The sequence below is a fragment of the Pelophylax lessonae genome (genome assembly GCF_965119305.1).
Source record: "Pelophylax lessonae genome assembly, chromosome: 12".
Classification (NCBI taxonomy): Eukaryota; Metazoa; Chordata; class Amphibia; order Anura; family Ranidae; genus Pelophylax; species Pelophylax lessonae.
Genome location: NC_138779.1, coordinates 151,344,472 through 151,358,196, shown reverse-complemented (window position 1 = coordinate 151,358,196; position 13,725 = coordinate 151,344,472). Strand labels below are relative to the sequence as shown.

Genomic DNA, 13,725 nt, shown 5'->3' with positions numbered 1-13,725 from the left:
TCTTTGGCATTAACTCAACTCGCTGTGTTTGGAGGAACAAAAATGCTGACTATGACCCAAAGAACACCATCCCTACAGTCAAGCACAGAGGTGAAAATATAATGCTTTGGGGCTATACTAAAGGTACTGGCTGAGTGGCTCAAGAAGAAGCACATTGAGATCATGGAGTGGCCCACTTAGTCACCAGAACTTTAATCCTATAAAAAAAAAGTTATGGAGGGATTTGAAACTTAGAGTTGCCAAGAGACAGCCAAGAAACCTTAAGGATTAAGAGAAGATCTGTAAAGAAGAGTGGACCAAAATCCCTCCTGAGATGTGTGCAAACCTGGTCACTAACTAGAAGAAACGTCTTACCTCCAGCAAGGGTTTCTCCAGCAAGTTCTAAGTCATGTTTTACTTGGGGATCAAATACTTATTTTACACACTGTACTGCAACCTAATTTATAGCATTTGTTTTATGTGTTTTGTCTGGACTTTTGGTTGATATTCTGTCTCTATCATTTAAAATACACCTATGATAAACATTATAGAGACCCTTCCTTCCTTGGGCAAACTTACAAAATCTGCAGGGGATCAATTCGTTATTTTCCCCACTGTATATGTGAAGAGAGTAAATTGATGGTGCTATATTCTGATACTTTCAAAAATATAAAAATCTGTGTTTTTTTTTGCTGGAAAATTACTTAGAACACCCAAACATTATTATTTTTTAGCAGGGAACCTAGAGAATAAAATGGTGATTGTTGCAAGTTTTTATGTCACACGGTATTTGCGCAGAGGTTTTTCAAACACAATAAAAAAAAAAATGCACTTTAAGGCTCCATTCACACCTGGGCGTTTTCATTTTCAAAAACGCTCAAAAGAAATGCTTCCAAAACGCCCAACAAGTAAAACCCCATTCATTTAAATGGCCCCTGTTCACATCTGAGCGTTTTGCAAAACGCCTGTAGCTGAAAAAAGTACATGAGCTTCTTTTTGGGCTGATTACCAGCGTTTTTGATAGATGTCAATGAAAAACGCCTGAAAAAATCGCGGTAAAATCGCTGTAAAAATCGCGGTAAAATCGCGGTAAAAAAACGCTACGCTCAAGTGTGAATGCAGCCTAAAGAATAAAAAAAACAATATATAACCCAATTTTTTTTTTGTAAAATATGAATGATGGTATTACGCCAAGTAAATAGATATCCAACATGTCATGCTCCAAAATTGTGCACGCCTGTAGGTTGGCAGGAAACTACGGAACTTAAAAATCTCCAAAGGCAAAGTTTTAAAAATTTTAACGGGTTACCGGTTTAGAGTTAGAGGAGATCTAGTGCTAGAATTATTGTTCTCACTCTGACGTTTGTGCCGCTACCTTACATGTGGTTTAAACATCATTTACATATGTGGGCATGACCCATGTATGCGTTCACAAGCGCCTGCGAGCACAGGGGAACCGGGGGGGGGGGGGGCGCTATAAAATTATTTATTTATTTTTTTTACATTATCTTTTTAAAAAATTGTAAACATCCCTTGTTATAACAAGGGAAATAATAAACAGTGACAGGTCATCTTTATGGAGAGATCTGGGATCATTAAGACCCCACATCTCTCCCCTACAATGTAAATAAAGCATTAGATAAAAAAGAAAACAAAATATGTAATGCTTTAAAATAAAAATGTCTTCACCCCCCCCCCTTTTTTTTCAATATTATTATTATTATTATTATTATCTAATGTCTAATCCAGTCTGACTTACCTAGATTGTACTGTTTTGATGCTTTTGATTATGTAGACCTATAGATGGGGTTAGTGTGCACATGTCCATTACATGGAATTGTGTCACTTAACTGCGAGAGGCGTTTCGCTGTTTCCTCCACTAGATGTCACTATTCCTGAGCGTATATATTGGTCCTATTTCATTCCCTACATCTAACTTGAAAACGTAGCGCATGCTGGTATTCCACTGCAGTGCGCATGCTCCGAAACGCGTCGTCATCACGCCGGAAGATCTTTGGACGGCAAGTGCGGCTCACCCTGTGGTCCTAGCCTCAGTCTGACTCCAGACTCACCACTCCACTTCCTGCGGGACAGGAACCGGAAGAACACAGGATTACTGTCCATCACCGGTGGCCCCATACCGTACATGAATGCCGGAGGACCCATTCACCTACATTCACTTACTTTGATGTAAGTTTTTAATGTACCTTGCTCATTAAATGTTACAGTCTGTACTCAGGGGCATCTGTTTTCTCTCTTTTGTATCTTGCATGTTTGGAGATTGCTTCCGCTCCGCACTAGGCTGGCCCTGAGTCCATGGACTGCTGCTTGTGCCACATCAAAGACTATTAGGATAGCCTACATGGCTACCCCATGGACTACCATTTAGTGTAATTCTATCTGCTTGCGCCACCGTGTATTTACTTTTGTTTTTACAAAAAAAAAAGGATGGCAAGAATAAACACAGATGTGGCAGTTATTTCTGCAGGATTGACATCATTGGTACAGCCACTGGATGTGTGCCTAAACAAGCTTTTAAAGATCGCATTCGAGAACAGAAGAATGAGTGGATGGTTAGCGTGAAAAGTCATTCACAAAAGGAGGAAACATGCGTGCTCCACAGATGGATGTCTTGTGTAGCCTGGAATGACATTGATGCAGAAACAGTAATCAAATCTTTCAGGGAGTGTGGCATATCAAAGTCATTGGATGGTATGGAGGACGACTACTTGTGGCAAGATGAAGGGGTAGCTGAAGCCACACCATCTGATTTGGAATTAGATCCATATGATGACTGTCTTACAAATGTATCACAAGATGTCAATGATGAACTTCTGATGTCAGATAATGAACATGATGAGGATTTTAGGTACTGGTAAGTCATAACCATTTTAATTAGGGGGTCGGCTTATACGCCCAGTCGCCTTATACGCCGGCATATATGGTAAATCTTGTATAATAATAATATTAATAGAAACTAAGTTTAGTTAAACTTCCATAGAAACTCGAAAACAACCCTATAAACAAGATCATCGGACTGAAAATGGAGATTACTTTTTACATTAGTGTCACAAGATAAATCCCAGATCAGCTTTTTCACTAGCAAAGTTGAGTACTTCATACTTTGTCACATTTTATCCCACAATAATGTTAGCCTATTTTAAGTGAACATTTGGATTTAGGTTAACATTACCAGGAATTGGTCAGGAAGCTAAACAGTATGGAGACAAAGTCTACTCTAACTTCCTATACTTTGACATTAGGTTCACATAGGCGCGACCCGACTTGCCGGGGTGACCTGTGAAGTCGCGATGCACAGCTCGCACCGCGACCTTGGAGCGGCATGCACGGACTTCATATCATTGAAGTCAATGCAGGTCGCTCCAGGTCGCCCCAAAGTAGTACAGGACCCTTTTTCTAAGTCGGAGCGACTTGTGTCGCTCCTATTAGAACGGGTCCTGTGCTACTCTATGGCAGGCGACCCACATCAACTTGTCAGGCGACCAGGTCGCCTGACAAGTCGCCCCAGTGTGAACGGGGTCTAAATTGGAAGAGACAACATTTATTTAAACTTTAAGGGTAAATAACCAGTCCCCTCCAGGTTAATTATATGCCCTTTGTCAATCTATTGCAGTTTCTTACCTTTTCTCTTCTAAGCAGTGTTAATTTTGGCAGCAAATTTCAATTTAGTTTTAGTCTTAGTCTTAGGACTTAAATGGCGTTTTAGTCCCATTTTAGTCTTCTGCAAGTGTTTTAGTTTTAGTCGTATTTAGTCGACTAAAACTCCAGTACATTTTAGTAGACTAAAACGTCCTAAATTTTAGTCGACTAAAACTAATTTTAGTCATCTAAATGGTCATGGTCAGGTCAGAGAGGAGGCCCGTAATGTTGCTGCCTGCAGTCAGTGCAGTGAGTGCACACAGTGCTGCTTTGAGTGCTGGATGGTGGTCTCAGGTTTAAGGGTGGTCTCTGGTATGACTCTGAACTGAAGTTGTTGAACAGGATGGGCCGGGCGGGTCTCAGTGGCCTATATGCACGCACACAGGTCTGAATGGATAGCGGAATTGGATGCCAGTGGTGACTGGTGAGTGGTCTGAGGGGACTCAGGGAGGCAGTAATAGCTGGCCTGGCTGTTGTGGGTGCTCTGCTCTGGATGTGGTGGTGGCCGGGTGCCAGTGCCGTGTGATGAGTCGGGCCTGGCGCGTCTGGCTGTAGTGCTGCAGTGCTCTGGTAAGGTCAGGTGACTGGTCTCAAGTCGACTCTCTATTAGTAGTCCACTCCTCACGTCGGACGTCACGGGGCACGCCACGCCAGACGCCACACAGGCGGAGCTCCGTGAAAACCGGAAGTTGGGTAAACGTCCCTGCCTCACATTCTCGTTTAGTTTTCGTTAGTTAACGAAAACGGATTTGATTTTCGTCATAGTTGTCGTCATTTGAAGAAAATGTGCTATACTTTGCGTCTCGTTTTCGTCAGTTGAAAAATGCCGGTGACGAAAACGTTTTCGTTGACGAAATTAACACTGCTGTAAACTCCATTGGCTGTAATGTCATTGCACATATTACCTGAATATATTACTAACATTAAATATTAGGGAAAAATATAAAAAAAGCCTTTTACTTAATTGTTTATTTTCAGCAGCTTAGTAGATGCTCCTTACTTATGCGTATGCGGTGGTGCAATACATGTTTAAACTTTAATGTGCTATTATTACATGCTCTGGATGGAATTGTGTTGCCGATATAGAAATGGCCAGCAGAGGAGTGTTAATTTTGATGATGTCAATTTTTTATTTAGTTTTAGTTATAGTCTTATGACTAAAATGCCTTTTTAGTTTTAGTCGTATTTTAGTCACCTGAATTGTTTTAGTTTTAGTCTTATTTTAGTTGACTAAAATTGTGTTAATTTAGTCGACGAAAATGTTTTAGGCGACAAAATTAACACTGCTTCTAAGTCATGGATGTCTTATGTTCCTAAGCAAACTAAGAGTCTTAGATTTGTAGTATTTTAGGGGAGTTCAAAAGTTTTAGAAAGTTTCTTACCAAAAATGAAACTGCTGTTGTAGTAGATGATTTTTATTGGATTTTAGGCTGGAAACCACCTGGAAAAGCATTATAAAGAAAATAATATTTCTAGGGATCATCTGTACTTGAAAAGTGTTTAGAACACCTCTAGTTTGCAACACAGGAAGTTTTTTTTCTAGGTTACTGGCATATATATTAGGCCTAATCTAAAAAATAAAAAAATAAAAAAATAAAATAATGCAGCCATCCCATCTAAGGATTTGTAAACTGCAATATATTTCAATTCAGTTTTTGGGATTAGATACGCTAAAGCAGCCTATGCAAGTATTTTGAAGCTTAGAAGAGTGGTGGCAGAAAAAAGACCAATTGGTCCCTCAAATCTTTTCTCTTTTTTTTTTTTTTTTTAATTTATATTTTTTTTAACTCTTTTTTTGTTACCTGTCTTTCAGAATGTTAGTATATCTCAATTGTACAGTAAAGGACACAGGACTTGTCATAGACAATATTGGATGCTGGCAGAAATGCTTGAAAGTACTCCATGAGACTCCAGCTCTGGTTTTTTGCTAGTGTCCTTAGGTGATGGACCTTCTCTCCTTTGGAGATTTTTTTTTTTTTAACCATTCACTTTCTTTTCTCTGAAACTTCTATCAAGATCCAACTGCTTATTGCCCCGGGCTATCTAGAAATTTTTGGATCAGTTACCCTTGGTGTGTACCTTGGAAACTGTACTTTGACCCTGTCCTGTAATGTTTGCCTCATGCTCTGGATCCTGCATTAGGCGATCACCTTAGCACCCAGTGCTTTTCAAGTCCAGGGCCATGGTTCATTTGATTTCCAGACCCCGAAGACCCCTTTAGGAGGTATGCCCACAGCAGCCTGGATCAATAGTGAGCCCAGCGTCATAAGGTAATACAGTGTTTCCCTATATGTTACACCGGTTCCTGTCTTTTAATAATACAATCCGCAGTACATAGTACACAATACGTTTTTTTAGGTAGAGGAACTGGGAGTTATTCATTTTGTTGTGGTAACCTATGCCATTTTGTCTGTAATGTTTCTTGCCACAAGCTTTTTAGAATTGATCTAAAAACAAAAAGACTTTGTCAACATGTGCATAGATAGTGTGCACTTTGTGGACTTGTCCAGTCCTGAAAGAGCATTCACTCCTAAGCTTCTTCCCAAAATGTATCCTATGCAGGGATGCACAATTCATATTGCCTAATGCCCGGGACATGCAGTACCAGGCAAGTCAGTTTAGGCAAGCAACAGGGTTTACTTGTCAGATGGAAGTATTCGGACGGCTGCGTTGCCACCCGTATGCTTCCACACCCCAGTAAAGTGACACACATCCGCTTTCCTCCCTATCTTATTCCAGACCAGGAAGCGACGTGTATGATGTCACTTCTGGTATCCGTTGACAGTTTCACTGGACATCAAGGCTAGGAAAGAATTTGATGCAGTGCGATGTGCACAGTGGAGACATGCAGGATTTTTTAGAGCACGGATGTTTTTTTAAAGAGAGCCTGTCACCCAAAAAATCATCACATAGGCTTTTTGTCCCTTATGTGATGAAAGAAAAAGTTGTTTTTTTCTTTATTGTAAAAAATGTAAAGATAAACTCAAGAACCCCCCTCCAAAAATATGTTGATTCTCCCCCCACTTCCTGATATACGCGCGTACAAACATGAAAACGTCTATTGTGATACACATGTTACAAATCGTCGCACATGGTTGCATGTAATTAATTCTATCACACGACCTCCTCCCTAACTGGTGACCCATAGGGGGCTTTTAAAGCGTTGCCTATAGAAAATATGGGGTACTGACGTTTGTCGCCATTTTACGGCCGCACGCAAATTCAAAGTGTTCCTAAATCCACAACCGTAAAATCAGTCTGTATATGCAGTAAAGCAAGCTTATTATACTCACTGTTGAACATAAGGGGTTATCCTCTGCATTGTGTAGAAAGGCTGCATGATTCTGTATGTACAGATCCTTCTCTACTTCCACCGACTCCAGAATATGTCCGGATAAGAAAGCCTTTGGAGTCGGGTTGCATGTGCACAGTTTGGTGTGTATTGCTAGAGAGTTTTTTTTTTTTTCTTGGTAGAGTGCATGTGACCATTCTATCCAAATAGACAAGAAATAAAGTGTAAATGACAGTCCCAAATAAATCAAAATCTGAATCCACCGCTGTGATAATAATAGTGAAAACATTTTGCGTAATCCAAAGCTTGCAATACCCAAGTGCATCGACAGTTGTTTTGGCTGCTCAGGATGCACATGTACTGAGCACCCAAGTTACCTTCCGATCTGCCAGCTTGCTTCAGACCAAATGAAAGGTTTAATGACTACCTTGCACCAACTTCTGGCACAAAGACCAGGATAGATTTGTATTCTATACACTAAGGTGTAAACTTTTCACATATGGAACTAAAATTTAATCATGCAGAGCTTAAGATTCAATAGAAACTGGCCAACATTCAGCCCATGTGTACGGCAGCCATTACAACAGAACTGAAAAAGGTCTGCCAAACAGCTCCTGATCAACGCGCTCAGCCAATGGATAAGAGCGCTGACTGGAGTGATCTGGTGTGGGGCCGTCCCCCCTGTCAGAGCACAGTAGAACAGCTGGGTTAATTGCTGTACTAACATCACTTAGTTAGTTCAGCGGTGTCGACCTGAGCTGTCAGTTTATTTTTTTTTGTTCAGTTGAAGAAAAAAAAAATAGAGTGTGCGAGTCTCAGGTGGATGACCAGCGGTTACATCACACTATTAGTCGAGTCGCACATACAGTTGGGAAAACAATTATTTGATCCCCTGCAGATTTTGTAAGTTTTTCCCACTTACAAAGAAATAAAGGGTCTATAATTTTTATCATAGGTGTATATAGTGAGTAAAATAAGTATTTGATCCCCAAGTAAAACATAATTTAATACTTGGGGGAGAAACCCTTGTTGGCAAGCACAGAGGTAAGAGTGTAGTTGGTTACCAGGTTTGCACACATCTCAGGGATTTTGGTCCATTCTTCTTTACAGATCTTCTCTAAATTCTTAAGATTTCTTGGCTGTCACTTGGCAACCTGAAGTTTCAGCTCCCTCCATAAATTTTCAGGATTAAAGTGTTACTAAACCCACAGCAGTAAAATCAGTCTGCATATGCAGTTAAACGTGCTAGTCATACTCATTGTGGAATCTAAGGGGTTAATCTTCTGCATTGTGTAAAAAGGCTGCTTGATTTTGTATGCAAAGATCCTCCTCTTTCACTGACTCCAAAACATGTCCGGATAAGACAGAGCCCTTGGAGCTGTACATGCCTTGATGGATGTGTATTGCTAGAAAAGTTTTTTTTTTTTTTTTCTTAGGAGAGTGCATGTGATCAGCACAGGATCAATCATTACTGTCCAGACAGAGAATCAGGAGCCCTGCAGCCTCATAGAACAGCTCAGTGCAGTATGAAAACTCCTCCTACAAGCTTCACCAGAACCTGATAGAAATCATAATACTGCTGATGGGAAAAGGTGTTTCGCATGTTCTGTGTACTGTGGGAGACCAGATATAGTGAAAGCAGTGTCCTGTGTTTAGTAACATTTTAAGGTCTGGAGACTGGCTAGGCCACTCCATGACCTTAATATGCTTCTTCTTGAGCCACTCCTTTGTTGCCTTGGCGGTATGTTATGGGTCATTGTCATGCTAGAACCCATCTTCAGTCCACGACCCGTCTTCAGTGTTCTGGCTGAGGGAAGAAGGTCCTCAGCCAAGATTTTACAATACATGACCCCTCAAAGTTGGCCTGCATCTTTAGCAGAGAAACAGTCCAAAGCATAACGTTTCCACCTCCGTGTCTGACTGTAGGGATGGTGTTCTTGGGGTCATAGTCTGCATTTTTCTTCCTTCAAACACATTGAGTTGAGTTAATGCCAAAAAGCTTAATTTTGGTCTCATTTGACCACAGCACTTTCTCCCAATCCTTTTCTGAAATATTTAGATGTTCATTGGGAAACTTCAGATGGGCCTGTACATGTGCCTTCCTTGAGAAGGAGGACCTTTGGCCGCTGCAGGATTTCAATCCATGACAGCATATTGTGTTACCAATGGTTTGTTTGGTTACTGTGGTCCCAACTGCCTTGAGATCATTCACAAGCTCCTCCCGTGTAGTTCTGGGCTGATCCGTCACTTTTCTCATGATCATCCTTACCCCATGAGGCGAAGCCTTGCATGGAGCTCCAGACCGAGGGCGATTGATGGTTACTTTGTATTTCTTCCATTTGCGAATAATCAATCCAACAGTTGTCTCCTCACCACGCTTCTTGCTGATGGTCTTGTAGCACATTCCAGCCTTGTGCAGGTCCACAATCTTGTCCCCGACATCCTTTGACAGTTCTTTGATCTTGCCCATGATGGTGAGGTATGAATAGAAGAAAGAGATTCCGTGGACAGATGTCTTTTATACATAGAACGAGTTGTCAGGGGCACCTTCTTAAAGTGACAGGACTGATCTGTGTACCACATGAGTATATACTGTAGCTAGTCTGTGGGAGCCATAATTATTGTTGTTTGGTAGTGGATCAAATATCCATTTTACTCATTAAACTGCAACTCAATTAATGTGTTTCGTCTGGATTTTTGGTTGATATTCTGTCTCTATCGTTTAAAATACACCTATGATAACAATGATAGACCCTTAATCTCTTTTGTAAGTGGGAAAATTTACAAAATCTACAGGGAATCAATTTTCAGTATATCCAGGGATATAGGCAACCATAGCTTTTTCAGTTTGCTTTCAACTTCTCCTGTTAAAGTCTGGCTTTTACAATGTAAACATGCTTCCACCCGTTTAGTAAATCCCATTTGAAAACGGGAGCATCACTTTCATTGAGCTGTTTATAGGACGCCATACTTAAATAGACTTTGAAAACTGTGGTCCTCAAATCATAAGGACGCTGGAAGAGAAAACCAGATTAGCATCCAGGGAATTGCATTAAAGCGGTAATAAACCTAAAACTAAAAATATAATATATTGCCGCTTATCATTCATTAGATGTAGTGGCTGCATTATTTTTATTTTTTCAGGCTGTTTTCCCCTTTTTGTTTTCACGTTGGGATCTGGCCAATAACATACCTCCTGTATTAAAGTGTCCCCACTCTAGATGAATGAGCACAGGGGCACCTTTGGACAGCAGCACTATAAGCCTGGGGGAGGGGAGTATTAGATGTACTAGCAGTAAAAAGAGTAACAAATTGAAGCCAAACTCCAGCTAATACTTTTAAAATCGTTTAAAGTAAACCATTATTTTATTTTTTTTGGATAAAGGTTTTCCATACATAAAAAAGCTGATCATTTCAAGCACCACTGCTAGTGTTAAATTGTCTGTCTCATCCCTGTAACTGCAAGGGAGCTTTTCTGTTGAAAAACGAACTTACTGGCTGGATCATCAGATTAAATTACATCTAAGAATTGGCAAGCTGCAATATAATAAATGTTTGTTTTTGAGTTAAATACTGCTTCAACTGACTGACTAATTTACACCAACAACTAAACAAGAAAGATTGCAAAATATAGAATGCAAGGAAGATTAGTGACACCGATACCTTTGCTCACCGAGAGCTCTGTCATTGAGGGATGCCATACCCATGGTATGTGGGAAGGAAGTATTTAAATTCAAGTTTGCGCAATAATAAATATTAAAGACCTGACCTGAATACAGTTGGAATGCTTTGGCAAAAGCTTAAAGAAGCTGTTGATGCTCAAAAACCTACAAATGTTGCCGTACTAAACAAAGAAGCTCTGCACAGAAGACTAGCTATGATGACTTTACAGTTGTGAAAGACTTCAACTACAGGCAACCTTCTGTCAGTTCGTGCAGCTAAAGGTGCCCAGCTAATTAAAACTGCTATTATAGGTGTAATACAAATAAGTGCACTTTAATTCTCTGCTACACTGCGAAACAAAGAGTCCTGTATTCATTTTTTTTCTTGCCCAGCCACTATTTATATACTGTCTAAACTGTAAAAAAAAAAAAAAAAAAAACTAATTTTACCATGAAAAAGTTGGAAAATGCCAAAAAAATAGAAAGTTAGACCTTATTTTCCTGTCCTCTACTTGATTCAATTTTGTATCTTCATCTGCGTTATAACTTTTTATAGTCCATTGATTTTGCTCATATCAAATTCCATTTTCCCTTACTCTATTTTATAACCATCAGATGAACAACCCATGCATTATTCTTCTTTCTATATGACATGCTTCTTTATCTGTTTCTAGTGACTGCTTCTGACCTCCTGCTCTCTGGAATGAGGACCTTGGAGCATGTAGCAGTGATGGTGACTATCACACACCCACGACGTGGGAACTTGCAGATACAACTCTTTTGTCCCAGTGGGGTGTCATCCCTCATTGGAGCCACGAGAAAGATGGACAAGTAGGTGTTATGAATGAGATGCATTTCCTGCTGAATGATCACATCTCAGGTTATCTGGCTTTACATTTAAATCTAAAAATATATTTGTGTGCACGTCAACCCAAGATATTTCAGGTACATTCAGTTTTACATTTTATTAGGTTTTACCTTACCATATCTGCTCTTTTATTTAGGCCGGGTTTACACCAGATGCAGTCCAGTGCGTTTGTTATTCAGCATCAAAAACACATGAATTCCAATGGCATCTAGTTCATACCAGTACAGTGTGTTCCAGTGCAGTCAACAAAAGTAGAACATGCTGTATTTTTTCCCTATGGAATGAATCTGGCACACTGCAAAACGAAATCACAAATGCACCAGAACGCATGTCTTAATTTAGATAAAGAAAATAAAGAGGGGGAAAAACATTTAAAAGCACCGGAACGCATCAAAACGTGCAAGCAGAAAAGCATCCAGAACACCGAAATTGTGGTGTGAACCAGCCCTTAAACATGGTGGTTTATGGGCCTTTAGTTAATACGTCTATCTTGCTTCCTTTGTGATAGCTTTTTATCTACATGTTGAAATAATGACAGAAATTTGGGGAATAAATAACTAAATGTGTGCAGTTCTTCCTGAGCACCAGTTAAAATATCTTAGTTTCTCAGCATACAAATGTACTCGGACAAAAAAATGATATATACACTTGTGTAAGTGTAGTGATGTCTAAGAGGAACGATGGATATAGACATAAAAATGTAGAATTATTCACAAATATTAAACTATATAGAGTTCACAATTCTTGTTGACAGGTGCCTGTTATATAATGGATATCCTTCTCATTTAAGTGATCCAAGTGGCTTTTCTGACTGGACATTTTCAACGGTTCGCTGTTGGGGAGAAAATGCTGAAGGAATGTACAGACTGGTGGTAACTGACCTAGGTAAGTTTTATATTAGCAGAGCAGGAAACAATAAATAAAGGAGCGCTCCCAGACCTGTGGAAGTCAAGAGTCACAAGCCCAGGAATAGATCAAATCAGATTTCACTTTAATGTAAAGTTAAAAGGCATGACTTGCAGGAGTGCCCAGACTGATACTTTACCAAGCCAGCGGAGAAGAGAAACCCATGATCCAAAACATTAACAGATGACACGTGATCCCGGACCCAACAGTAGGTTATACCACCCAGGAGCCTCAGGACAACTGTTTAGATAACAGCCACCAGGGTCACTGAGATTTCACGTCTGCCTGTGTCCTGGAACCAGATGTGATGTCATACACCTGGCAAAAGAGCGCCGGAAAGTCGGCTGGTGCAGACAAACTGGAAGTCCTCGAGAGCACTCGAACCATGTCAAACCAAGAAAGAAAAGCCGGTCACCTTGATAACATGTTTCAGGGGCGTGCTCCTTCATCATGGTTTGAGTACTCTCCGAGACTTTCAGTTCGCCCTTACCAGCTGACTTTCGGGTGCTTTTTCCACAGTTGGATGACCTTGCATCCAGGTCCGGGACAAAGGACTTCAGGCAGATGTGCCATCTCGGTGACCCCCATTATCTACACACTTCTCCCACTGTCCTGAGACTCCTGGGCAGTGTAACCTACTGTTGGGACCGGGATCATGTGTCTTCCTTCAGTGTTTGGGATTATGTGTTTCTCCTCTCCACTGGCTTGCTGATGTATCGGTCTGGGCACTCCTGCATGTCATGTCATGAAATCTGATTTTATCTCTTCCAGGGCTTGTGGATCAATTGACATCCACAGGGCTGGGAGCACTCCTTTATTTGTTGTTTTGTACTCATGTCTCATTGCTGGTTGGATGAGTAGTTGGAGCTGCCTTTACTGTGGTTATCTACAAATCCCCTTGGAACCTCATTGTGTTTGATACCTGCTTTTTTTCATTGGCAGACGCAGAGCCTTGATTTTAGGCTCTGGCAGACCGTATAGATGCATAGAAGAGTGACTGCAGAAAAAAGACCAAGTGGTCTATCAAATCTGCCCCATTTTGTATTTGTTTTTGTTTTTTTTTTTTTTTATATTTATCTGTGTTTTGTTCCAAGCAAATCACTTAGGCCCCGTTCACATAGGGGCGACGCTACTTCGCACCGTGACCTCCGAGGTCGCGGTGCGAGCAGCGCGCCGTGACCTCGGAGCGGCCGCCACGGACTTCATAACATTGAAGTCTATGGCGGTCGCCTCCTGGTCGCCCCAAAGAAGCTCCGGACACTTTTTCTAGGTCGGAGCGACTTGTGTCGCTCCTATTAGAACGGGTCCGCAGCTTCCCTATGGGAGGCGACCTGCGGCGACCTGTGAGGCGACCAGGT

At 40.8% G+C, this 13,725-nt stretch overlaps 1 protein-coding gene across 1 annotated transcript in view; it reads left to right on the top strand.

The window, feature by feature from the left end:
• The window catches only part of PCSK7 (proprotein convertase subtilisin/kexin type 7), a 147,694-nt gene that overhangs the window by 119,142 nt on the left and 14,827 nt on the right, over window positions 1-13,725 (top strand). Inside the window, exons 12-13 of the mRNA XM_082274129.1 lie at window positions 11,268-11,424; window positions 12,252-12,346. Of these exons, the coding sequence (XP_082130255.1) occupies window positions 11,268-11,424; window positions 12,252-12,346 (252 nt within the window). The remainder of the gene's footprint in view (window positions 1-11,267; window positions 11,425-12,251; window positions 12,347-13,725) is intronic.